At 40.8% G+C, this 27,483-nt stretch overlaps 2 protein-coding genes across 2 annotated transcripts; both read right to left on the bottom strand.

The window, feature by feature from the left end:
* Positions 1-534: 534 nt before the first annotated feature.
* On the bottom strand, positions 535-6,026 carry LOC111342356 (single-strand DNA endonuclease ASTE1). Its single transcript, XM_022949430.2, has 6 exons — positions 5,853-6,026; positions 5,663-5,727; positions 4,980-5,489; positions 3,164-4,374; positions 1,345-1,437; positions 535-1,144 (listed from the first exon to the last, which is right to left on the bottom strand). The coding sequence occupies exons 3-5, from the start codon at positions 5,411-5,413 to the stop codon at positions 1,346-1,348; spliced, it is 1,737 nt and encodes a 578-aa protein (XP_022805165.1). The 5' UTR covers positions 5,414-5,489; positions 5,663-5,727; positions 5,853-6,026; the 3' UTR covers positions 535-1,144; position 1,345.
* An 8,732-nt stretch (positions 6,027-14,758) lies between these two features.
* Positions 14,759-23,181, bottom strand: LOC148722519 (uncharacterized; the record flags this gene model as incomplete). Its single annotated transcript, XM_088737050.1, has 5 exons — positions 14,759-16,466; positions 18,412-18,729; positions 19,049-19,320; positions 22,020-22,249; positions 22,698-23,181. Coding segments are annotated over 5 exons (2,250 nt in total), but the record flags the coding sequence as incomplete, so codon positions are not given.
* Positions 23,182-27,483: the final 4,302 nt, after the last annotated feature.

Raw genomic sequence — 27,483 nt, 5'->3', positions numbered from 1 at the left:
CGAAACGTTCTGCACGTGGTAAAACTAATCTGAATAAGGCGAGGCCGCCAAGTCACTCTCGTCATGAGCTGTCACGCAATGCAAACAAAACATTCTGAACACAGAAGTCGCTCCCTCAATTTTAACACCTAACTTTTATGTTCATTTTACACACTCATTCCCACCCTTGCATACGCTTTGTTCCTTTTTTACCCACTGATCACGAGTTTGCTCATCAGTGGAGTGGGAACCCATTTTCATGGGATCCCATACATCAACACCAAGGGAAGCCACAAAGGTTGCTAGTGAAACTACTGGTTTAATATATTTAATACTATACAAACGAAAACTGCTAAATTTGAGAGGGAGTTGGGGGGGGGGGGGTGACGAGCTCAAGGGAGGGAAGAAATACAGTCAGTCGGAGAGACATTTTATGTAACAACAAACAACATACTTATTGCCATGTGCGCTGTGCCGCACAGGGGCTTTATGCGGGCTCCGCGACCGGGAGGTCTCGATGATGTTGGACGTCTAATTTGCAAGACAGCCTTGGAACTGGTTAAGTCTGCATTTATTAGTAAGAATTAAGTGGTCAACTTGAACTGCTAACATTGACAAATTTATTCAAATTTTAGGCTCGTAATGTCGAGTTTATTCAAAATTGATGCGTGAGAAAGGGCAAACTACAATATTTATAATAACCGAGGTTAATAATTGTCTATCATACCATCATCGAGTTTGTTTTGCACAGAGGAACGTGGACATTTTACTCAGAGCGGAGTAATAGTTTGTGGCAAAACAAAGTTATACAGGCGATCACCCTTTATTAAGCGGTCGATTGTCAAAGTCCCGAATTTGTTTCCCCTTAATTAATCACTGTAATTTTCACTTCTACAAAGCGGTTGCGGTCAACTTTGAGTTGGTCCCAACGCCCTGTTTTGTTTTGTCCTCCACCTGTATTTACTGGTCACTTAAAGTGGAACTACTCAATTAAAACTAAGCATAGTCTTTCAAGTAAAATTTAATCCATACGTAAGAAACTGTCGATGCTTTTCTCGAGCTCGGGGAGGGTGACGGTGCTGTCAGGCTTCCCCTTTTTGCCACTGATACCCTTAATGTCCTGATGTCTATACTTGTAACTTCTGCATCCCGGCAGCAACTTCTTCTGCAAGGGAACGGTTTATGTTTTGTCTTTGACTATGAAATGGAGTTTGTGAAAGTAAACTGAAATCATCCTTAAAGAACTTTAAGAACAGGACGAGAAAACAATACTGATACCTTTCCTTGATATCGCGCTTAATGTCAACTTAAACGCAGCATCAAGAAAAGTTTACATTAAACTATAAGAACAATCCTTCCTCTAACCTTATTCGTCCTGGTTGGCAGAAATCGCTTTAACAAGCTCCTTGTATCGAGAAAGACTTTCTTGAGCTTGAATCAAGGCTCTTGGAAAAAAATCTGGATGAGAGAGGCAAAATATAGAATTTAACCTGTTTTCTGCTCCATCGCATTTTATCAGGGAATCGAGAATATAAATGAAACATATACTATGCTCTGGCAAATAATAACGTTCATGAAAAAGATCGCTAGACTGGGATTGCGCGGGGCATTTCCTCGGGAAACTTAACAAGCCGCCACATGTTGGAGTCAGGTCTCACCAGGGGGCGTAGCCAGGATTTTTCAAAAGGGGGGTCACAGAGGCTACTCACCATTTACACCGCTGCTCTGTCGCTTGTATCAGCGAGCTCAGTCGTATTATCGCGGCATGAAGGCCCATATTAACTAAATGCAAGAGCCGTTGACGAAAATACTTTACAAAAAAAAGAAATTAAAAAGTGGGCTTCTCAACAATGGCTTTTATGGCCAAGACATTGTCATGGCGTTTTCGCCAGCTGAATATTGTAGGTTGTTTTCTCTTAAGAAGGCCTACCAAGGGGAGGTTATGGGCACCCCAGGACCCACCCCCCCCCCCCGGCTACGCTCTTGCTCACCACAGTTCTTTGAAGAGGTAAATACCTGATTATTACCCCTTCAAAACACAATGTGAATAAGACAAGAACAAACGTTATGGAGAAGAGGACACGTGTATACGTTAAGGCCCGTTTAAACGGTTTCAACATTTGTTTCAACATGCATTAAACACTTTGTTGAAATAAATGTTCGGTACGTTTAAAGAGGTCGTCCAACATTGTTGAAATCGTAAAAAATGTCGAAAGCTTGTTGAAAGCGTGTTGAATCAAGTTTAAATCGGTTTCTGAAACTTTCGTTAACATCGATTCCACTTTTCCTTCGTAAGGCCTTTGTGAGGCCTTTGAAAGGCCTCCGTACAGCTTTGCTTTTGCGTCCAACATTTGCCCAACATGCGTTCAACTTTTGTTGAACACATGTTGGTTAAATGTTGAAACCGTTTAAACGGGCCTTTACACTAGAAACGTTTGCCATGTGTTATCGTATTGGTGCAGTGGCCATTCCCACATTAGCCAAACGGGATTTAAAGAATTAAAGAGCGAAAAGCAAAGATAAAAATGATTACAGGTAATCAACAAAACGACCAAGGGCATGAAGGTCATCAAATATTTAACAATTATTCTTTGAAATCGAGGTGAATAGAGGCTAAATATTTACAGAGCCGCGAAGCGGCGAGGTAAATATTCCCGAAAGCCACTATTCACCGAGATTAAAAAGAATAATTGTTTTAGTTTATACACACGAAGTGATCTCGACAAAATTAAAAGGAAGCCATTTAAAGGCAATTTCTGCTTCTGAAACTTTAGAGAAACGCGAGTTTACGCCCGCTATTTTGTTTTTCACATTATCCACTCGCTCGGAAGTGTACATTGTTGATTAACCCGAGATAGCGAACCAATCACATTGCTTGAAACGCCAAGATAACTGAGTGTGTATATACTAAAATATGTGCGCCCGGATTTTACCAGTTTTATAACATAGCTTTAAAAAAAAAACCCATGTTTGGCCGATATAAAGCTCATATGAAATGGAATCAGAGGGATTCACAAGGTTAATGAGATCTAAGGAGAACCTTGACTTTTAGAGGCCCTTGTCGAGGACAACAACCTTTTAAAAAAAGGGGTCCACTCTGGCTTTGTGGGTGCGCAACATTAAGAACGAATACAGAGTAATCGACATCGAACATTGGAAGTTTCGTGACCTGGCGAATACTAACCTTCATTCAGGTCATCTTGGAGGCAATGTGCCAGTCGACCATTAAAAGTGTTTTGGATACACGGTGTCTGTACAGGCTCAAACAAAATGAAGTTCAGATTAATAGCATCTCTCAAAACACACTGCCATTGACAGAAGCTTTGCGCTGCTCTCTCATCGAAGGGTTGGGATCTAGATCTTCTGGGTTGTCCTAGATATTGCTTCCACGAGCCGTCCTCTAATTGGACACAACTGCAAAGTATAGCATCCAGATGTCTTGTCTCCAGGGGTGGTTGCGCGTTGCGGACGAGAAAACGTAGTGATGATGCGACTAACGTGAGCTCTTTTGGTAATGCCTTTATGTCAACTGTGTCTGAATCAAGCGCATCCAAGAGCAACGTCAATCTCCTGTCAGGATCAAGGCTTGGAATAGAGCTCAACGAAGGGACCCCATCATTGTGAGGCTTAAAATCTGTGTGCTTAACTTCGATGCCCTCTCTATCCCATTCTTCAACCTCCTTCATGTTTCTTCCTTCATCGCTTAAAATATCATACGCCAGCTGTCTCAATGACAGTGAACACTGATTTGACGATCTGCTCTCACGGTTCTCAACCTGGGCTCTCAGAAATACTTTCCCCGCCGCTAAGCTGCTCATAGAATCGGTAGAAAACTTTCCTTCGCGAAACATGCGCAATACCTCTCCGTCAAGTTCGCGTTTATTTTGGGTTCTCAGAAGACTACATACTGCTCCGTCTTGGAAGTAATTCAGTAAATTTAATTTCGTGACTGTGTATTCGTGAAGAGAACACTCGATAGCTTTCTTTAGCCGCTCTCTGCTTTCACCGGGCTCGATCCATTCCAACGCTTTTGTTTCTGTGTTTGAGTCAGCGAACGTGAAGAGCCAACTTGCGACACCTAAAATCCTCCATCCCTTCCCTCTGCGACCATCACTGAAATCAGTCAAAATTGTTTGGTGGAAGGATTTCAGCACTTCCCAACTCACATAATCATTGCCTACTAAGGATGCGAACAAAGGGAGCAATTCTTCGCGTATTTCAAAATGTCTTGCCAAGTCAATGCGTTTGAAAATTTTAGCTGTTAAATGATCGACATCGAGAGAAGAAAGTGGTATGAAGCCAACCTTGAGATCAAAGATGAAGAAATCGCTGTCGTTGCTCAAAACAGGGCATTTCCATTCCCTGGCTAAAGAGGCGATGTCAGGATCTGCTTCACTGAAGAAAAAAAGAGAAAAGCAATTCCTTAGAGGACTTACTTCAATGTATTACAAGCGGAAAACTGATTCCACGAGATGAGTACGCCAAACATTATGAAACATGTAAAAAGTCGTATCAATTTGTTCCCTAATATTGTTCAAAATATCGACAGATGTTTAATCAGAATTGGCTGCGTTTATTATCCCTTCTCTTCGATTACGCTTGCATTTTATTTTCTTCATTAATATTATCTGTTTCTAGTCAAATCGCTACGCTTCATTAGCTCTTCCACATCCACGGGGCTTCCCCGGTTCAGCTCTCCCGCTCGGTGAATAAAAACCTATCGATATCTGCAGTTTATTTTGCCTTAATTTCAGTTACGTGTGAAAGTGAAAACAAAACACAACGAAACACCTACTTGTACAAAATGTGCGTGAATAAAATTTCCGAATTTGACCGGAACTACTGCCTTTTGTGCGAAATAAATCACTTTTTGCGTTACCGAGTAAGGAAAAGCCTACAGAAATGGGACCAAAAATGTATTTCTCCGTCTTTCGTTTCCTTTTTTTTTGTCAGTGTAATATCATTAGTGCTATCTTATTATTTATTTAATAACATCTTACCAGTCAGAAACAGCGAATGTTATGAGGTGATCCCTGAGGGCCTGTGCGAATACAAACTTCGCCAAAAGCGGAAGTAGAAAGTATTCATCGCCATCAGGCGATGTTTCATCCTTGAACAACCGGTCAGCCGTTTCGATCCTTTCCTGTGCTCTTTTCTTCTGCGTTTCCAACTTGTTATCGCTTTTATCATATGCACCATCTAAAACTACGAAATATTCTACATCTCCAGATTTTAAAGCGTCGAAAAACAACAGTACTTTCATGTAAAACTCCTCGTACTGTCCCCCACACCGGCAATCGAAGCCGTTTACTTCATACAGGTAGTTACACAAGCTATCTCCGTCTATGATGAGCTTTGTGTCTCGCAGCTCGATGTGACTTCCAAGCTGTGGAGCTGACTCTTTAAGATAAGATGTAAGTCCACGAACGCCCATCTCTTGAACCACGACAGCAAGCTGTGACACAGGTCGTTTTACTCCAAATGAGTTTATTTCTAACACAAGCAAAGACCTAAAGAAGTATACATTTAGTTAAATAAGTCGATTAAATTAACTATTCTACTTCAGACAAAGCCTGTTTCCGACATAAATAATCCACGAGTAGTGGGTTAATCAATCAACGAAAACTTTACCTTGTAAGTCAGGGCGACTAACAGGTAAACTAACAACAAAATCACGGCTTACCCCAGCGGCGAGAACTAATCTGTACTATTCCTGAAGTCTCATATACATCCTGGTGATGATTGATCCTAAAAGAGCCGATAAAACTGATTAGTAAAAGAAAGCATTCGACGCGAAAGCGAGCGTACCGAAGCATATAGAAAACTGCACAAAAACTGAATTAGAACAATCGAATATATGAATAAAAACTTACAATATCCCTACTTGAAACTCCTGACAATTAATATATGAAATATGGGCGCAGGATGGCCTGAAACAAGTCTTGATTGTACGAAATCGATCCAATACCTGCTAAAACATCGTGAAGAAAAAACAAGCATGGCCAGTGTCCTAGTAACCAGGCTTTCTTGAACTAACCACAGGGTACCCATGTCACAAAGCGAAGCGGAGACACAAACCTTGTTTGCCTCGCAGGCCGATACAAACTATAAGAAAGTTGTTATGGAGGAATTAAAAATTACCACAACGAGAGTGTTGTTGCCAAGTCGGATTTAAAGTTGCAATGACCAAAAATACTTGCTTGATTTTTTTTCCTCAGCTTCTTCACACGATAGTGGAGTCTACGAATGGGGTTGAATTCTCATTTGATTTAAACTTGGTTGGTACCATACAAACACTAAGACACTAAATAAGGGACTAAATTTCTATTCCCCTTTACATGTTCTTTTTTTAGTTATACGAAACTGAAATTCACCTTCCTTGTAAAGTCTAAATCGGAAAGTATAATAAAGGAGATAGACGCGAACCTATTTTTCCTTCCCGGTTAAGCAAGCTCAGAAAAGGAGGCTAATGAAGAAAAACCTTAACTACGATGTGAGTGTTGCTGCTTAGGATATCATTCTTAGTCAATAACTACAGATACCCTGTTTTTTTTTTTTTTTTTTCTCTCAGCTTCCTCGCCCGGTAATGGAGTAAGCGAGTGAGGTTTTTTTTCCTTTAAACCGAAAAACAATGATCGGTAAAGCAAACAGTGCAGTAACTCCAATAAGGCTAATTTTTCGCTTTTCATCGACTTTTCATATCGTATGAAACTGAAATTCACCGTCCTTAGCTAACTCATGATAGAAAGGTAATAGTCGTTTTATTAACAGAGGTGATAATATAAAATGGTCAAAGCTGACGTTAGCCCTTCATCTTTCGCTCTGACAATGGGCTAACGCTCGAAACGTCAACTTTGAAACTCTTTACGGAGGCTAATCTATATTATTAACTCAGTTGATGAAACCAAAATTACCTTGTGGTACTCCCCCACCGACGCAGCAACACAGTTTCTTAAGAAACTTCCGCCTTTTGTTATAGAAAGGTGACTTGAAAGTAAAGCAAACAATACAACAAAGAACTGAAGATCTTAATCATAAATGAATTGAAAAAATTATTATGCGTTCAGTTTGTTGAATGAAAAGATACGTGAGGTACATGTACTTTTAAAATCTTCCTCAATGAATCTAAAGAATTGAACCAACAACTACTTACGATTTGAAAAGTAAAACTAAGCAGGCTTCAGTATCATTTGCAAAGAAACGGATCGTAAGATATTCCTTCCTCAGCTGCCGAAGAGTTGCAAGTTGCTTAGTAATAGCTGTAGTATTCGGCGAGAAGTTACGTCAGGATCATTAATTGTTGCCTGGCAACAAATCTCCTCAAACCTTGCTGAGTGCTTCTAAATCTACTTAACTATATTTTACAGGAATTTGTGAAAGGTTAACTCAACAATTCGTCGAAGGCGACATGAATATTGTGGAACATTCTCAAGGGAATAATTGTTTTAGGATAATTGCTCAGGTGATTTCGAATTATATTGATGTTGAAACCAATCTGTTACAATTGTTTTGATTACTCGGATAGTCTCCTCTAGAATTTAACATGTTTATTTAATTCAATCGGAAAAAACTTCATATCTTTCTTTTTAAAAGTGTCATTCCAAACATAAAAGCATCTCTTGTGCTCTTCGGAATTTAATTTTCTTCCATCGCATTAATGACTTACTCGGTAACATTGAGAAACAGTTTGAAATTTAGCGCCCCCGCCGTTATCGCCTGGCACGAGTTGATTGTGCGAAGCGAGATTTGACACAATCCTCGACTGTTCAGAGCGCGTGCATCTCTATGAATTTTCTTCCATCGCGTTAATCACGGTAACATTGAGAAACGCAAGGGAGCCATTTTGAAATTTAGCACCCCCGCCATGATCACCTCGCACGAGTTGATTGTACGTCCTCGTCCTCGTCCTCGTCCTCGTCCTCGTCCTCGTCCTCGTCCCCGTCCTCGTCCTCGTCCTCGCATAAAACAGCAAAAGGATTTGTCGTGAACAGAATGTTGGCAGATGACACTTTCTTAGACGCGGCATTTGGGCGGACTGAGGGGTGAGCCTCTTCTAATGAGCGACCGGTTACTGCATGATAAAGTTTTTCTAAGCGCTCGAACTGCTCACTAGGAATAAGATCCCTCAGTATGATGCCTGAATAAGTAGGAGAAAAAGAAAAAATTGGACGCGTCCTTCCGTTTTTTCCTCGAAAATTACGGTCAATATTCAATGTTGTACCAGGACATGTCATAGTTAGCAATAAGCGTTCAGTGTTCCAGTCATTCTTTGGGACATCGTAGAATAGCAGGCTTCCTGAAAAAAGATACTCAGATAAGTAATTTTTGGGAAGACCGAGAGAACTTATTCATATGAATAATACTTATATAGTGACTTACCTCGTTTCAACTCTTCAAGGAACTTATGTGCCAGTGGTCCATTAAAAGTCTCGTAGATACGCGGTGTCTTTACTGGCTCATGCAAAACAACGTTAAGTTGTATGGCATCTCTCAGAACACACTGCCACTTACAGAAGCTTTGCGCCGCTCCCTTATTAAAGTGTGGGAATGGAGAACTTCTGAGATGTTCTAAATATTCTTACCAATGGACTGTCTCTGGTTTGATAAAACAGCATAGTACAGCAACCAGATGCAATGATTCCGGTTGCGGCTGCGCGTTTCGGGAGAGATAACGGAGTGACGCTGCAAAGCAGATTAGCTCCTCTGGCAATGACTCCATTTCGTCTGTCTTTGAATCAAGAGCTTCTAGAAATTTTAATGTATTCCGTGTTCCGTCATCACTAAGGCCCGCCTGAGGTGTGATATCTTGTTTTTCGTAGTCAGACCCCTTTCTATCCCATTCTTCGATCTTTTTCTCATTTCCTCCTTCATCGCTTAAAATGAAATACACCTGCTGTCTCAACGACAAAGAGCACTGATTAGGGGATGGTTTCTCCTGGTCCTCAACCTGGGATCTAAGAAAAACCTTTCCCGCCATCAAGCCGCTCATACAATCGGAAGATAACTTTCCTTCCCGAAACATGCGCAATACCTCTTGGACAAGTTCAAGATAACTTTGGGTTCTAAGGTTGCTACGGACCACTCCGTCTAGGAAGTAAGTCAATAAATTGGATTCCGTGACCATGTATTCTTGAAGGGAATACTGGACAGCTTGCTCCAGCTCGTCGCTGATTTCACCCAGTTTTTTAAGCTCAGAGCGTGTTCTACTGTGACATCAGATGATGAAAAATTGAGGCTCTTCTCAAGACGCCAACATTCTTGCTCTATTTTTCGTTTTTGCTTTTCTTCATCAGAAAGCTGAATTTTGCGCTTCAACTCGTCTTTGAAAGGTTTTAGCAGTCCCTTGCTTACGTAATCATTGTGTGTCAAGGAAGCAAACAGAGGAAGCAATGCTTCAGATTTTTAAATGCTTCGCCAATTCACTGAGGTTAGAAACGCGAGCTTTAAGAACGCGAGCTTTTCTAAAAGCGAGAATTTTGCGAGGAGAGAGAGTGGAAAGTCGGATCCACCCAAACTTTGCCGTGATTAGGAAATCTGCGTCGTCGGATAAAACAGGACACTGTTATCCGCTTCACTGAAAAAAAGAAAAATCGCACGTCAACGATTTGTTTTAGATAACAGATGGTCCACTTTGTTTTAATCTCTCTCATCATCGTCCCTCGCTTATGATGTCCAGATAAAATTAGAATCATAGGAACAAGAAACTACCATAAAATTTAATTCATAATCTATTTTTTCTCTTATTCGATGATGAAATTTTCTCTTCTGAGGTACGGTCTCTCACTTTTGACTGACTCTATGGGAAACACCACGAAACACGGTCAATGAGAGCCACTTTCATTGAAATGCCATTTTCTAGGTGCTAAACCCCTCGTTATCGCTTAAGGTACATGCACCTTACCTCTATGTTGCATATGCATTATCATGATTCGTTTGTAAGGAATAATTAATAATCCTTGGGATGATAAATTTTCGATGTTAAGGGAAAATGAATAAAAATTTGCAGCATTTCCAGGATGTCAGTGTAAAGTCTTTATGTATTCTATTTATAGGCAATATCTGAACGCCTTAGCCCTTTCATACACATTACTTTAATGCTACGCAAACAACCGATTTCTACGCATCCTCGGTCAACTCTTTGTTGGAAACCCCAACACCAGACAACAGTCTATTCGTTTCACTATGGAGATGTCGACAAACAATGCACTGCCTTTTCTTCGTGTGGAATTACTTAAGAATGGCACCCGAACAAAGGTGTTTAGAATCAACAACCTAGGGCCACCTTCTCAATGCACAATCAAAGCCACACCGACTTCCGGTATGAAAGACTGCCTGTAAAAACAATGCTAAACCAAGCTTAAAGCTATCATCCTTTCATAACGCATGACCTCTTTTTATACCGGAAATGCGTTAATACCTGCAACCCACTTAGTCTATAAGTACATTTTACTGTGTGCAAAACGTTCTTACACTGTACAAAAAAAAGGGATTTGCCTGAGTAGCAAATGTAAGAGAAATTTTACTTTTGCCTAGATTTGCTTAGTTTTGCTAAGCAGCAAAGACCATCTTTGCACTACATTTGCTCGCTGCAGCAAAGCTGTTAGATACCACATTTGCATTAAATTTACTTGTACGTGTGCTGAATGTTGAGCACAGTTGAGCAGTTATTTTTCCAATGTTTTTGAGAGGTGCCCAAAAAATACAAACTTTGGACAGCACACAAGTCTGGTAATGCATTCAAACTGGTAACTTTTAACAAGTTTGCAGTGGTTTACAAATGCTTCCAAATTATTGTTATCGGACCCCTTTGCTGGAATAGTAAATATATATAAAGTATCAACTTTGAACTCGTTTGCTAGGAAAACCAAACAAGCGTTACGAAAGAAAAGCAAAACAGGTATCAATGCCGAAAAAGGTCAAGCATCTTTTCCGGAAATCCAAACCATTGTAGCCTATACAGATGACGAACTGGCCTCTTTTAGAGACAACATAGTTTAAAAAAAATGTACTAGACGGCAAATTCACAAATTCGAGTGGTCCCAAAACAGTCATCTGAGCGCTCCGTGATGATTTCGACCCACTGCAGATATCAGAGCTCACTGGCCGCTCCAATCCTGAATCTATATCCAGCTACAGTCATAATCCTCTGGAAAAACAATGGCGAATGTCGCATAAGTTGGCCGGTTTCAACCCAAGCACGACAACTACCAACGGCTATTCAAGTCATGCTTTACGGGAGATTGTTCTCAATAGCTCAGCCAGGCCAAGCAACACAGCAGCTACTAGTGACGTTGACAGCAATGGCAGTCGTTCTAGTTACCTGATGGCAGGAGCAGTTGGCGGAATGTTTACTGGAGTAACTTTTAATAATCCTCCAGTAAATATTTCCATAAACTTTCAGTCCAGCATTGACACCAACGAACGACTCCCTGCGATGAAAGAAAAACAGTTAAAATTGTGACTTTTAACCGTTTTTGAACTGTTTTTCGTCAGAGTTTACCGAGAAATTCCAGTCTTAATCATTATATTTTAAATACACTTTTTTTTATAACTGTAAAGCACTTACCGGTTTTTTGAAGATCTTGCTTTGATACCGGAACGCTTGAAATTTTCATTTCGCTTGAGGATTTGACCATCCAGTTGTTGCTGTCTAAAGTACAAAACATCTGGTTTCAGGGTTTCACCCAGTGATTTGGTGGCTTTAGCTATGTGATTCAAGAAAAATTCACGAGGTACAAATAAAATTGTCCACGGTTCAAACGTGAGCGACTTATTACCTTACTTTCTATTCCCTTAACAATGACAGTTCTGACAGTTGACTTTAAAATGGCTTTCTAGGGAGCGCGTACGGGATAAAAACAAACAATAATATTGCCGTTTTAATTTCTTGTGTTCTTATATTTATTCAGTTATGCGATCTGATTCAAGAAAAATTTACTGCCTGACTCGTTAATTCCACGTTAAATTTCACGCGAAAAACCGATATCGCACCTGCCATAGAAATTGGGTCATCGAGGAAGGGAGCCCCAGAAAATAATTAAATTCAAATGTAGATTATTGCTGTACACTCGCTGTCCGTTCCCAATTCCTTGTTCCTCGTTTCGTTAACATCGTACCCGTTGGACCCAGACTACGAGAAAAGTACTCTTCATACCTACCGTTTAAACCGGATGGAGATATTGCCTCATTTACTCCAGGCCTTTTCGAAGAATTTAAAGATTTGCCAGATTTGAATAAAGATCCGAATGCGAGTTCCGAGTTCAAGGTGTTACTGTCTGGTCGTGGTGATCCGGAGGACTTTAAGCTAAAGGGTTACGACATTGCCGTCCAGGCCTTTGCTGTGCGGGAATTGAGGAAAACGCGGTGTTGTCTCTTATTTGTGGGTGTCCGTGATGAGGAGCAAGATGAGAAAGCAAAACAACTTCTCACCTATGGTATCGATAAAAGGCAGTTAAACGTCCGAAAATTTGTCAGATGTAGGGATAAAATGAAGGAATTACTCTGTGAAGTTGATCTGGTTATCATACCGTCATGGACTGAGGGTTTTGGTCTTATTGCCCTTGAGGCACTGTCCGCTGGTCTTCCTATTCTGGTAAGCGGTAATTCAGGCTTTGCTCAAGCCATGAAAGACTTAAAAATTGGCGAGTCATTTATTGTTAACTCAAATAAACCCGAGGTATGGGCAACTGAAATCACAAATGTTCAAGAAGAGCATAGAGAATACATACAGAAGATCAAGGAACTATGTAAGGCATACGGAAAGAAATACAGCAGGGAGGAACAGTGTGAAGCTCTTGTGGAGAAGATGAGGAAGATGGTTCAGGGTGTAAACTGAATTCAAAGTGGCTGCTATGCCGTTGTTTTTCTGGTGGCGTCTTTCCAAACGACGTTATATTAAAAGGAAAAATTTTTTACGGTATAAATTTTTTACTCACGGTAGAATTTGTCAATTTTTGGGCCTACCAGCTGAGTGTTTTTGCCGTTCTGCGGCTAACGACTAACCCCATTGAGACTCTTTAAATGACTGCTGAGTTTCCATGCTGTGGCGGATCCAGGATTTAGTCAAGAGGGGTTCGGAGAATTGTTCCCCTTCTGAGGGGTTCAAGATTTTGAAAATTAGGTCTTCGCAAACATGATTTCCAGCGTCCTGAGGGAAAACTTAGGGGGTTCGACCAAACCACCCGAAGCACCCCTGGATCCTCCCTAGTCATGCCTTTTTGTAATGGATCTGGGATTTCTGTAATCCTGATGAACTGGGCCATTAGAGCGTTTGAGAAGATCACTTCTTCTCCTCAAAACCACAACTGAAAAATAAAGCTTGCGATATGCAGGCCACTTTTTAAAATTTAAACTACTGATTTATATTTGATGCTGTAAGCACAAAACCACGTATGATTAAACGCCGTTTGATAACTTATTAATATGTCTTTGACATCGTAAGTTTGGTTGACTCGAGTTTTAATCTTAGCAAAGCTTTTCGGCTGTAGCGATTTCATAAACATTAAAGCGATTTCATAAGCATTCACATCTTGTTGAGTTTTAAGAAGCTAAGCGAATCTCGAGAGTGCTACAAGGCGTCTGTCGAGACTGGGAACCAATCTTTCGCGGCTCGCTCCACCCTGCAAGCGGGGAACTTGCTCTGAGATAATTAGTTGTTCAGTCGAACTAGTTCTCAGGTGGAGTGTCTTTGAATGAGAAATGACAAACTTCAGCATAGTGAGACATTCTACGTAATGGGCACTAAAATGACAGAAATTGTGTTTTACCAGAAACCCATTAGCTTTGCAAGAAGCTTATAATATATTTTAGGTAACATGCTTCTTATCTGATGTTTTTTAGTTTCGAAGCCGTTTGCAGGTGCAAATTTGTGTACATGCTATTTACGCCCCTTGCTGGGGAAAAGTTCCAAGATTATAATCTCTTGTCCTAATACAGTTCACCATGGAGGGACCCTCCCCCCAACCTGGCCTTGGAAACTCCCGGAAGAGTTAGTGTCGCAGAGTGGTTCTAACTGAGAATCATCTGCATCGTTAGGTTTAGTATTTAGCACCCTTTTACAAAGTGTCCAAGCATGGAATAGAGAGGTAAAAGTTTAAAGATCCATTGGTGATTGGTTTCGAGGTAAGCTAATCAGGTGTCTCACCATTACATACCACTAGTGTTTCCTTGGGAAGTGCTAGGCGTATATTCTGAAAAGAAACTCTCGTTTGTTCACCAGCATTGTCAGCGAAGCAGCAAGAAGAGCTAGCGAATAAAGAGAGACAACCGCAGTTCTTGCAACCTCACTTCTGCACTTCTAATGCCACAGCACTTATGGAAGCCTCCCTGCAGGCTATTTGATGGGAGTTAGGTTTGTTAAAGTTAGTACTCGAAGTTCTTATTAGTTCCTAGTTACACCTTTTGATTTGTTTTGTTTTGTTTTCATCCGCTTATCTTCCCTTATACTTTGGGCTTTGGGCTTATGCGACTCCGTTAACCTTTTCCTGAGCGCTGTCCTTTTTCCATTCACCTTCAATTATTTTCGCTCCCTCTCGCAACCTCGTCCTTTTCCCTGCTTCCTCGAATCGGGATAGAGGGCTGGGATAGAGGGCTGGGATAGAGGGCTGGGATAGAGGGCTGGGATAGAGGGCTGGGATAGAGGGCTGGGATAGAGGGCTGGGATAGAGGGTTGAGTTATGGCTACGACTGTCAGAATATACTGAGCTTTTCACTGTTCGTTTCTTTGGGCTTTTGTCGTTGTTTGCCTCTTTGTTTAATGAAGAACTTCAAAACTTGTGAATTTTCTTTTAAAACAAAATTTATTTCATTTACATCATTGATATCTTCAATGTTTTCTCGTTTCCTTTTTCTTTAACTGTCGCTTTTTAGATCAGCAATGTAGCTCAGCCCGCTCCGTGCCGTTCAAGTATTTTACTAGATCCTTGGCTCAGCGAAACTTTGGAAAGGTGCTTGGGATCGAGGCTGGGAAGGAAAAGGGCTTTAAGATTAAATAACAGTACCACTGCAACTTTCGGTAACCTAGACTGAACCAACAGCTGAGCCAGAGAATCGAGAAAGGGCTGTTAATCTCAGTGACAAAGGAACGTGTTTATGCAACATATGGTGACAAATCAGTTGGATAAGTTTCGAAAACATGAGCGAGGAAGAGTGCCGTCGCTCAAAAACCGCGTCGCCTGGCGTCTCTGGCGAACATAGGCGATCTGGAGAAGGTAACAAAATTTGGATCATTTGTATTGTAGGTACTGCCCACTAATAAATCGTTCTACACATGAACCGAATATCGACCTATGTCCTGGTCGATAATCAGTCTATTAACATACCGATTATCGATCGATATGTCCACGGACAGACGGTCCAAATGTGGCTTGTCGAGTGTTGGCGAGGTGTTGCTGGTCTCTCGGTCACGTTTGTGGGATTTTCATGATGAACACACATAACCATGTAATCTCCTGGACTTCATCCGCGGATTATTATCTGGACATTTTGTCGTCGTTTCGAAAGATACAACCAGATATAAAACGGTGTAGCACTCACTTTGCATTCAGTTTACACCCTGAATCATCTTCTTCATCTTGTCTACAAGAGTTTCACACTGCTCCTTCCAACTGTATTTCTTTCCATAAGCTTCTCGTAGTTCCTTGATCTTCTGTATGTATTTTCTATGCTCTTTTTGAACAGTCGCGATTGCAGTAGCCCATTCCTTGGGTTCCTCGGAATCAACAATAAATGCCTTTCCATTTGGTAAGTCTCTTATGGCTTGAGCAAAGCCTGAATTGTTGCCTACAAGAAAAGGAAGACCTGAAGAGAGTGCCTCAAGGGAAACAAGACCGAAACCCTCAGTCCGCGACGGCATAATCGCCAGATCAACTTCACAGAGTAAGTCCTTCATTAAGGCCCTGCTTTCGACAAATCTTCTGACGTACAACTGCTTTTTATCGATACCATGGCTGAGAAATAGTTGCGTTTTCTCATCTTGCTCTCCATCACGGACACCCACAAATAAGAGACAACACCGCGTTTCCCTCAATTCCCCGCCAGCAAAGGCCTGAGCGGCAATGTCGTAACCCTTTAGTTCAAAGTCCTCAGGATCCCCACGACCACATAATAACACTTTGAACTCGAATCTCCCTTCCGAATCTTTGTTTAAATTTGGAAAATTTTCAAACTCTTCGAAAAGGCCTGGTGTTAATGGAACAATATCTCCATCTGGTTTAGACGCAAGGTATGAAGAGTACTGTTCGCGCAGTTTGGGTCCAACTGGTACGACCAGATGAGCTTCTTTACAAAGTGCAACCTCGATGTCACGTTTTCTCTCACCTTTAGTTATAGGAGCGTCATAGCCTTTGTACTTGGCAAGTTCTTCTGAAGCAGTATGCACCACTTGGATCCACTTGCAATTATACGGGGGTCGTTTCAGAAATTGTGGTTGTCGTCCAAATTTTATCCCGTGTCCAAAAACAACATCTGCATTGAAGTTGAGAAGGAACCTACAAAGAATTCAAGGAGTCCAGTTAAGTTAGCAACACAACTTGTCAAAAGACTAACATGTCTTCAAGGCATCTTTCGCTCGACCTTGGTACCCCTTTAATACCACCTTAAGCTACCATCTAAAATGACTCAAGGCTTACATGAAAAATACACATTGAATAGCGCAAATTTAATTTTCCTTGCTGCCCGGTCCAATCTGCCGGGCAGTGTACAAGCGATAAAGGAACAACGACAAAGAGCGTGTTCTAGTATTTGCCAGATGTGCTATATTTGGACCAAAGAATTAAAGATGAAAAAAGGCTGATAGTTTCGAAAGAAACTGTTTGGGGCTGCGTCGGTGGGAGTAACGAAATAATTTGGATATATAACAAAGTTGAAATGGTGAATTGGCCACCGTAACGATTACAAAAGCTGACGTTTCGAGCGTTAGCCCTTCGTCGGGTCGAATAGAGGAATTGTGGGTTGTGTGTGCTTTTAAAGGTAGAAAATGAAGCCACGTTATTGGTGGGAACATGGCAACGAGAAAAACACGAATAAACTAGTGGACTGCCGGTTTGAAAGATGATCTTTTGTTCAAGATTTTTACGGCTCTCTGTGCTACCTAAGTGTAAGGAAAGACCGCAGATTGCCATATGTTGCTTAGAATGATTAGGTAAATTAAAATGTCTCGCGACTGGTTCGATGTGTCCCTGTCATTCCTTTCCACGTCTCGAAGGTGTTCTCGGAATCGGTCACCTAGTCTTCTGCCTGTTTCGCCGATGTATATCTTTTTGCAATAAGTGCAAGTTATGCAATAGATTACATTGGCGGAGGTGCACGTGAAGTGATCGGTGATCTTAATGGATCGTTTAGGTCCCGATATTTTATCAGTGTTATGAATGAAAGGACACGTTTTGCATTGTGCAATAGCGCATTTAAAAGTGCCTGGTTGGTCATTAGTCTGAAAAGAGCTTCTGACCAAAAAATTGCCTACGTTTTTGTCGCGTTTGAATGAAATGAGCGGAGGCTGCGAAAAGATAGTGCTTGTGACGCTAACGACGCTGCACTATAGGGACTGATGTGAGGAAAACAACCTAACTCAAAAATAGCTTTTATAAATTTCATGGTCACTACTTACATAAGGTGACGAATTTGCTGACGGATCCAGCATAGTTTATAGTCAGTGTTGTGCCTTTTTAATTACAAATTCAGAATTATTAATGAGTTGAGGAGCAGTCAGAAAATACCTGCGGTGAACGTGTTGGATTCATACGAATGTTGCATATTGATTAAGGGTCTCTCCTTTCTTCAGCGTTCAGGCATTTCAAGAAGTCTACTGACATGTTACTTTTATCTCTAATAGTAACGTACACATTTTCTTGGTCTACTCCATCCCCGAAAAACCTGGCGAAAAAAAACCAACAAAGGAAATTCTCTGGTTGTCTACAAAGCAATCTAACGGAGATTCTTGCAACCAGAATTAAAAAGGGGTAATCTGTCCGCGGAAAATAAAACTAAGCACATGGATTGCTGGTTGCTCTACGAATTTTTGCAAGAGTAACTTTCTAGCCTAATGTCTGCATATCTAAGGAGCGCATATCTAAGAAGCGCTTATCTAAGGAGTGCGTATCTAAGGAGCGCGTATCTAAGGAGCGCATACTTAAGGAGCGCATATCTGTGTTCCCAACCGCTGCCACGTAAGGTCTGCATTCTCGCTGCTTACTGTCAGCTTGTTCAATTTCATCTGATAATAGTGCACCTTGATGATTTCTTCGAAAACAAGCCTTTATGATTATGGTACTCACTGAAACGCGACTCGCTGTTCAGGTCGGAATAAATGATTCACAGTTGTAGTACTTTGCTAGAAGCGCAATATAGTTTGGCCGGACGGACATGCAAAAGGAAACATATCACACGAATCCGCATCAAGTGATAGTGATAGTGATAAAGGTAACAAACTCTTACGTTAAGGAGAGGTCTTCGATATTTTTTTCTCCGTGCACCTTTAGTCCTTCCGAAAGAGACACAAACGTTTGGTCATCGTTGAATAGCGGTTTCTTTGAGTTTCCATTGCCTTGATAAATCACATTGTAGGGTGACAAATACTTATCCACTCTGAATTTCCGATCCAAAGGAAAACAGAATAATTTCAGCAAGAACCTCTCGTCATCACGACAAATGCAAGCTAAAAATCCAGCTTGTTGTCTCATAGATCTCCGGTCCAGATCAGAGATATCACCAGCGTTAACAACGGCAGGATTATCCGCTTTCAAAGGCAAAAACCTGCGCGAAAACGGTAATGAATAATTATAATTTCATTTATAAAACGTTATAATCAGCATGGCTTCGATATCATACTGCCTAATTTCTAGCTTTTAAGTTTATCTTTTAAGTTTATCTTTTATGATTTGAAAATTGGCATTACACCTTGCGAGAGACAAGTCCACACTCATTACGACTAGATTGATTGTCACATTCAAACGCCTCACACCATTTATGGCATTCGAAAGCATGCTTTGTCCGAAGGATTTCTCAGTTAATACACTTCGCTACTTTCGAGCTAAATATGCTTATCAAATACATTTACACAGACTTTACGTACCGGCAGAAAGCTTTCACTTTAAAAGTCGCTATTCCATCTGTAAGGGAGACGGACATCTCCAACTGATCTGTGATGTCTGCCCATTCCTGCTGAAAGTGAAATACCCTCCACTGACCGGAATGCACCAATTCTCTTTTCCCCTTGAAAAATTCAAGAGGTAGTTTTATTCTTGCTGGCTCCAAAAGATTCACTTCATGCGAGCACAATATGTGGAGAATCGGACCAACTAACATTTCCACACTTTTATGGTCAATGCTTGGCGGTTCTTGAATCTGACAACAAAAGCGAAAACAAAAAAGGATTATGTACATTTACCCAGTTATGACAGTTTAACAAATACTTTTCGCAGGTTCGACACGAAATTAAGACGAACTGCGCACTTTTTGATGATGAACTGTTGCTCATCACCTAGAAGTTGAGAAACGTTGATAAACTACGGTAAGTTATATTGGAAAGCTTTATTTTTAAGAATCAGTTCCTTTTAGTAAAATGTGCAATTAATGTTCATCATACCCCAGCACACAACACAGAAGGCAAACGTGAAGCATGTGCAAGTTGATCACTTTTAGCCAGTCGCACGCCAATTCCCGGCGAAAAAAGTAAGAAACAACCGCGGTCGCGCAATTTATGGGCAAAAAAACTGGAGTGTCCATAGAAATTTGTAAATGAAACAAAAGTGGGGAAAAGAAAAACGAGACTTTACGAACACAAGGCTTATTTGGTCATACACTGTGACTTACTGACTTGTGCGGTTGTTTGTAACCCCAATGATACAAATTGATTGTGACTTCCTAAAAGCACGCCACTTAACCATCATGCCTAGCCAGCCGTAGCCAGCCTCAGCCATGACAACATTTGCACATGCACAGACGTTTGACCACTGTGTTCCAGTGCGCAGTCTACAACAGGTCTCGCGTTGCCGCTGACACATCAGAAACTTTAACAAGTCGATAGTAATTTAGCGTGGTCTGTACTCTTATCGACAACGATAGCCGAGTGAGACCACAATACCGACGTCAAATAAAACGATAACACGTATGATGCACGATCCTCGCAGTAGATAGCGCTATTTATGCAATAGCGAAAATCAGACCTGAAAAAAATCAGGCCTGTACGGGACTCGAACCACTGACCTCTGCGATACTAGAGCAGCGCTCTACCAAGGGCGCTGCGCGTTTGTGACGTCACGAAATTTTAACTCCCTAGAGCGATTAGGACAAACAAACAGGCTCCTCGAGTAAATGAATATGGGCGATGATGCGCCCATCTCTAGTTCAAACGCCTCTAAAGCTCGTATTTTAAATCAAAACGACGGTGTTCCTGGCTCAAAGTTTGAGCAAGACCAAGAGAACTATACAAACACACAATTGAAGCGTTGGTTAAAGTGTAGAGGCTTGAAATTGAGCGGAAAATGAGCAGACCTCATCGCATGTGTTCGTTACTGCCTCAAGTCGGGAAAACATGTAGTTGATTCAAGTATAGATGATGGGAAATGGCTTCTGGCGAAGATACTAAAGGAAAGGAAAGTCGATCGCATGAAATTTAAGGATCTAACAGCTCAATGCCTATTCAAAGTTTGGCCCTCACGAGTATGTCTTTAAGCGATCGCCCTAATTTTTAAGACACGAGTGCCGGATTTTTGTATATTTCACTCAGTACTAGTTGTTTCTATTAAATGCCAGTGTCTCATGAGAATTTGCTTTAGGTTTGGCACTGATGGTTGGTATTGTGTAATAAAAGGCAAGATTCGTTGGTTCGTCTTCGGTTTCTGTTGAAGAGCTAGTTTGCTGTTTTTGAAATTCACCTCTGAAAGGGTTGTGTTAATGAGGGCCTCTGGGTACCCTCTCTTTCGCAAATGCGCTTTGAAATTCGCAATTTTCTCTTCTAATATTGTTTGAGAGGAGTTTGCTCTGAGAAGTCTAAGGGCCTCTCCTTTTATCAAGCCTTTCTTAATTCCTCGGGGGTGACAGGAACTATAGTGTGTATACTGAAATGTCTCAGTTTGTTTAAAATGAGTACGCACATCAAGGATTGCGTCCTTTTCGAATCGTTCGCCTTTATAATTATAGATGTAGGTGTCCAGAATGTTGTTTCCTTCTCGGAAATTTCAGCCGTAAATTTCATTGTTGGATGACGATTGTTTGCTTTTTCAATGAAACGTTCTATTGTTGCTTTGTTTGTACTCCATAGCGAGAAGATCATCGTCTATGTAACGTTTCCAAAGAAGCGGTTTGAAAAGACTTTTGTCAAGGATTTCAGTGTACAGCACAAATATAAGTATTGTAGATGACACTATCAACTGAGAAATTCTTTCTAGGACACGCATTTACCCGGTGTTGACAAAGTTCCAAGTCATGCATGCTTCGGCTTTGGGAACTGTATGCAGGCTTTCCGACCGTTTTTATGCATGTCTTTAGGCGGATTAAGCGAATCTGGCAATCTTTCTGGATATCTTGAGTCATTTTTACATGTACCCTAACAGCAATGCCTACTCTTGCTTCTGACACGGTTCTCATACAAGTCCTTGTAAAGACTCCGAGTGTTTGTCCTAAACCAGCGGGGAGTCCAAAGATGACATATCTATTCTTAGACCTGGCGCGCAGAGCTATTGAGCTAACAAGCCAACTGGGACCAGGCCGGCCTGCTCCCAGTTGGCTTCTTAGCTCAATTGGTAGAGCGCTGCACTAGTATCGCAGAGGTCAGTGGTTCGAGTCCTGTACAGGCCTGATTTTTTTCAGGTCTGATTTTCGCTATTGCATAAATAGCGCTATCTACTGCGAGGATCGTGCATCATAGGTATCTAATATCGCAGTTCAAAATATATGAACTTCATATATTCATTGTATCTCAAAACGATAACAGTGCGTAACCAAAATCGTGACACGTTGACGCGAGCTCCGATGTCTCTACTCTAATTGACCAATCAGATGGCGATAGTATTTCCAACTGTGGTAAAAAATGGTTTACTTACCTTCAGAGTCATGCAGAAGTCTGGACTGTAAGGAACAGAGTTCCAAGGGATTACAATACTGACATTTGGATAGTCTGGCACTGAACAGATGAACTCAGGGGTCATGGAGTTTGGCTTTGGAAACCTAAAAGACTTAAGGCGCCAAACCACGGCGAAAGAAGAAAAACGGGTTATTGTAGAAGTAGCTTCAGCGTAAGGGCACGTCCACTTGGAAATGGCTGGCTGCATCTCTGCAACGTGGAGATTTTCGATAGAGCATTAGTACAGGTAGTAGACCTAACCATTTCTACTGGAATCCCTTTTAAGTTACCGGTGGTTACCCAGGGAATTCTAAAACAAACACTTGGAACTCTATCCCTGTGCGAAAGGGAGACCAGGAAATATTAAGGGTAAGGTTATCTGAAGTGCTTTATCACTTTTTAAAACTTTCAACCAATAGATTTTTTAGTTATTTTGTAAGTTTTGAAGAATCTTTTAAAGTGCTTAAAGATCCTTTCTCCCCGACTGAGCTTTCAAGAGCTAAATAAATAGATCTCATTATTGAGGAAAATGCTTAAGATCTGGATAGGATTCTGTGAAGGTCACCAAAATGTCCAGTCCAGAGAACATAAAAAGTGTTGAGAACTGCCTTAAAGTAATTCACCCTAGAGTAAACATGATTTCATATTATTTCAATACCTGCTGTATCCCAAACGATTCTAGTTTCCAAATCATACCACTCGTTCTTTTCTGGATCAACCAGTTTCTTAATAACCACTTCATATCCCTTGAAATCAGAGGCACTGTGGAGCAAACCCACTGTTATGCTTTCTGTAGCATCTTCCATAGACTTTAGAGTTAGTGGGCCATCATGAGATAGTTCAATCACATTGCTCACTAAGAGCTCATTACTGTCTATTGGAGGAGAGAGGGACCTAGGACTCCATATGGAACAACAGATCCACAAGGGTTCTTTCATGATTCCCGGGAAAAAGGTGATAAATGCACCTGCTTCTGGAAGATTCCATGTGTCTCCCTTGTCTGTTATTCTTTCTCTGTGGAGCAAGTAGACATTTAGGGCATTAGTCTTTACTGTTCCTTGTTCCCAGCCCCACCTTTCTGCACTCACTCCTTTGAAAGGTTCATGAGAGCCCAACAAGACAAGAAAAATCCCACAGAAAAATCATGGCAGAAAAATAAATGAAAGTAATGGATTTTTGCCTCGCTGCTTTGCAGTTCAGCAATTAATGTCCACTATATACTATTTACCTCTACAATTCTAAGGCCACCAGGAGGATAACCCTTTGTTGGGTCTACTTGATTTTATAAAAAAAAAAAGATTTTTACACCCTTTGCTGTACATAAATCCTATATGTAGATGTGTTTTATGGTTTAGTGCTAATAAAAGTGGATAAATTTTAGGGAGTGCTTACATAAGTGTAAGGCATATGTGCATGCACATATGCATGCATATGTGCATGCATATGTGCATGCATATGTGCGTGTGCAAATATAATATAGATCTCAGGCTTAGACTCGTCATCAGTTTTGAAACAAAAGTCTCCCTTGTGGCAGCAGAGTTTGTGCAGTAGGGTTTGCCAAACAAGTAGCAAACCATGCAGAAACCAGGTATTAATCTGGGACATTCTGAAAGAAAGCATTTCACATGAATAATAATAATAATAATAATAATAATAATAATAATGATAATAATAATAATTTAATAAAAATGATAAGACATTTATAGAGCGCCCTTACCTATGGGTTCAAAGGCTCTGTTTACAAAGTGACAATTGAAAAATAGTTTAAAATAATTAAAATTAGTAAGTTAAGATTATAAAACACCAAGATCATTTCATGAATTTAAAAAGCACGTGTAAAAAAATAGCGGTTTTAAGCCGTCTTTTAAAATTGTCAAGTCATCCAGCATCCCTAACATGCTGACGAAGACTGTTCCAGAGAAACGGTGCGACAACAGAAAAAGCACGACGGCCATAACTATCTGTGTGGAAGGCAGGGACGACAAGTAGATTCTTCGTTGAGGACCTAAGGTTGCGTGGTGGTTGATAGTTTTGATAGAGAAGGTCTTTAATGTAAGTCGGAGCGAGACCATGAAGAGCCTTGTAGGTAATAGTAAGTATTTTAAATTCAATTCGGAGATCAATCGGAAGCCAATGGAGTTTTTTGAGAACAGGTGTAATATGGCAAAACTTTGGTGAAACAGTAACAACACGAGCAGCTGCATTCTGACCACGCTGAAGCTGTTTAATCAGATACTACTTAGGTAAACCATATAATAGCGAGTTGCCGTAATCAAGTTTTGATGTGACTGGGGCATCAACAAGAAGCTGGGCTGTATCAGCGGTGAGATATCTACAAATGATACTACTTTAACGAAGATGATAGAATGCCGATTTGCAACTTGCAGTCACTTGAGGAGCCATATTTATAGATTCATCAAAAAGAACTCCAATTTTACTTGCTCTTGAAGAAGCCAGCACTCTCTCATCACAGACATGAATAAGTGACAAGGCTGGTCGAGCAAGGTTACGAGATGATATGACAAGAAGCTCAGTTTTGTCTTTATTTAATTTTGATCTATTAAGAAGCATCCAGGTGTCAATTTCCCGTACACAGGCCTCCAATTCACACTTGCTCAGCTCCATATCATTAAGGGATGACGTCTCGAATGTTACATAGAGCTGCGTATCATCCGCATAAAAGTGAAAACTCAACTCGCGCTTACAGGCGATATCACTTAATGGAGAGGTGTATATTGAGTATAAAAGAGGACTAAGTACTAACCCTTGGGGTACACACCAAACTGCAGGACATGACGCTCAGAGGTCAATCCATTGATATTAACAAATTGAGCGCGATTGCTCAAATACGATCAAAACCATTCCAATGCCGTACCCCCAATTCCAAATCGATGAGAAAGGCGTGAAAGTAAGATAGAGTGGTCAACAGTGTCACATGTTGCAGAAAGATCAAGAAGTAGCAAAATCACTGATTTTTTCTTATCTAAGGCAATTGCGATATCATTATGAACACGAATTAAAGCCGTCTCAGTACTATGAAGTTTTCTATATGCTGATTAGTACATTACATTAAGATCATTAGTATCCAAATAATCAATAAGCTGCTTTGCGACACACTTCTCAATAACTTTAGACAGAAAACTCAAGTTCGAAATTGGCCTAAAATTTTTTAATTCTTCGGGGCTCAAAGACTGTTTCTTGAGTAGTGGTTTAACACTATCCACTTTGAGGTCAACAGGAAGTATTCCAGATTCCATTGAAAGGCTGACAATCCTGAAAAGCACTGAACTAACAGTAGCAAAGCATTCCTTCATAATACAACCAAGAAGAGGGTCTAAATCACAAGACTTTAAGTACATAGGTCCAACGATTGCTTTCAGATCAGCCAAGAAGCAGTACATATTGGTGAAAGCCAAGTAAATTTTGATGCTAATACCAAAATATATCTGTGGCACCATGGCATAATTTATAGCTGTAAATAATACAATGTAATGTCCTAAACACGACAGTTTATAGGGATATTATATATATTACGCGTACTTAAACAATGAAGGTCTGCCAGTTACCTTACTTATCATCAGTTAATGTAAAACATATTGTTCCTCTTTTGCAGGTGAACCTAATCCAACAGCTGGGAATTGAACCAAACGGTAATCAATCAGCTGCCTTGCAATGAAAGGTATTCCTCCAGCAATCTACTTGTTACCATTCTAGTTACTGAATGGTTGTGGGGTGGGGTAGTCCATCTGCATCATTCCTCACAAGGGTGTTGTCCAAACAACTGGTTAAATTCCCTCAGGTGAAAGTCTCTTTCCTGGTCACTAAAGGTTCATGCGATGAAGACAAGAAATAAGCTAAATAGCAACCTATTACCATTGGTGGGAAAAGAAGAAGCTTGGAATTAAAGATCCCCTCGAATGGCTTTACTTCCCACCAGAAGGCCTCGCTACAGACATTGTAATTGTTGTAGGTGACAGACTTGGTAAGGTGCGGAAATTTCTAAAAGGATTCAGCCCAGTAGAAGCTTCACTTCACAGTGTTGCCAAAGCTGTGGCTCACTTGAACCACAGGTCTTGTAAACTGGCGTATATTGGTGCTGCTGAATATGGAGACAAGCGATTTGTTGAGAAATTTCGAAGGAATCTTTATAAACACTTTTTCTTAAGGCATTTAGCCCAACATTTACGTTTAAAGTTACCCTTGCCGATCAGTAAGGGCCAATTTCTCAATTCATTGAGATTGTTTTTTTTGCCCTGCCGGAAGGAATACGTATAATTTGTAGAACTGTTCTTCACCCCTCCCCCCCTTCGCCCCCTCCCCCTCCCCCCATGTCATCCATTAGCATCCATGAGCTTTTTTCTCAAGTAGCAGCTTTAAAAGCGACGGAAAAAAGGTGTACATTTTAAAAGATCGCGGTTACGTTCGTAACAAAAGTTTCTACATAAAACATAAATACTTTCAATAGGGTGCAATTGGCTTCAGTGAACACAGTTGGACAGCTGAATAACGTTAAAAGGTTTGCGGTCAACAACGGGGGCTCAAGAAAGCGATGTTTCAAATCTAGCGAGTTTTGCGAAAACCCTAAGGAGCTGGCATTTAAAACCGCGGCAATTCGTAGTCGTAAAAGGCATTTTCCTATTTCCAGGGTTTTTAAGCAGAACATTAATTTTGGAAAATTTTTAGGAGGTGTACAGTCTTTGGAAATTGTTTTGCAAAAGAAAATTAGCAAGGAAAATAACGCCTCATGAGGCACGGACCGAGCACATGACCTCGACTAAATACTTTCCCGTCCGGCCCTCCCACTCAGTCAATAAGCACATAGTAGGTACGCATGCGCGTACGTATATGCGTGCGTGCGTATGTGCTTGCGTCTGTACGTGCATACGTACGTGCGTGCTTGTGCCTTCGCCCGATTTCGAATTACGATCAATCTGGCCAGTTCACAGCCTTCTTGCCGAATCAAAAATGTTGATAAATACTGCTGATTTTGATTATAACGATAATGACGATAACGATAACGATGTCTAGGATAACAGGTACACGATGACGATGATGTCAACGATAATGAAGACGACTGTAATTATTGTGATGATAATACATACAACAACGACAGTGATGAATATGATGACGACGACGACGACAACTTCATACTTAAGATTTCTAGTCGCACGTTAGCAAGTATAGATACAATTAATTTTTTTGCTGTCTATCGTAAGTTAATTTTGCTATTTGCAATCCACTGAGATTTGGCAACCTTCGGACGTAACTATAACATCTTCAAGAGTTTTCGGTCAGAAAACTCCAGTTTACCCTAGGTAGTTCTCGTTCGTCTTTGTAGCAAATCGGAAATTTCGAACATTTGACTTAGAACAGAGGAGGGGTTTGACAGATCTGCAAAAAATTATGTTCATCACAGCTTGATATGGAGAGATCATTAAGACAAA

This window comes from Stylophora pistillata, chromosome 10, assembly GCF_964205215.1.
Source record: "Stylophora pistillata chromosome 10, jaStyPist1.2, whole genome shotgun sequence".
Classification (NCBI taxonomy): Eukaryota; Metazoa; Cnidaria; class Anthozoa; order Scleractinia; family Pocilloporidae; genus Stylophora; species Stylophora pistillata.
This window is presented reverse-complemented; position numbering and strand designations above follow the sequence as displayed.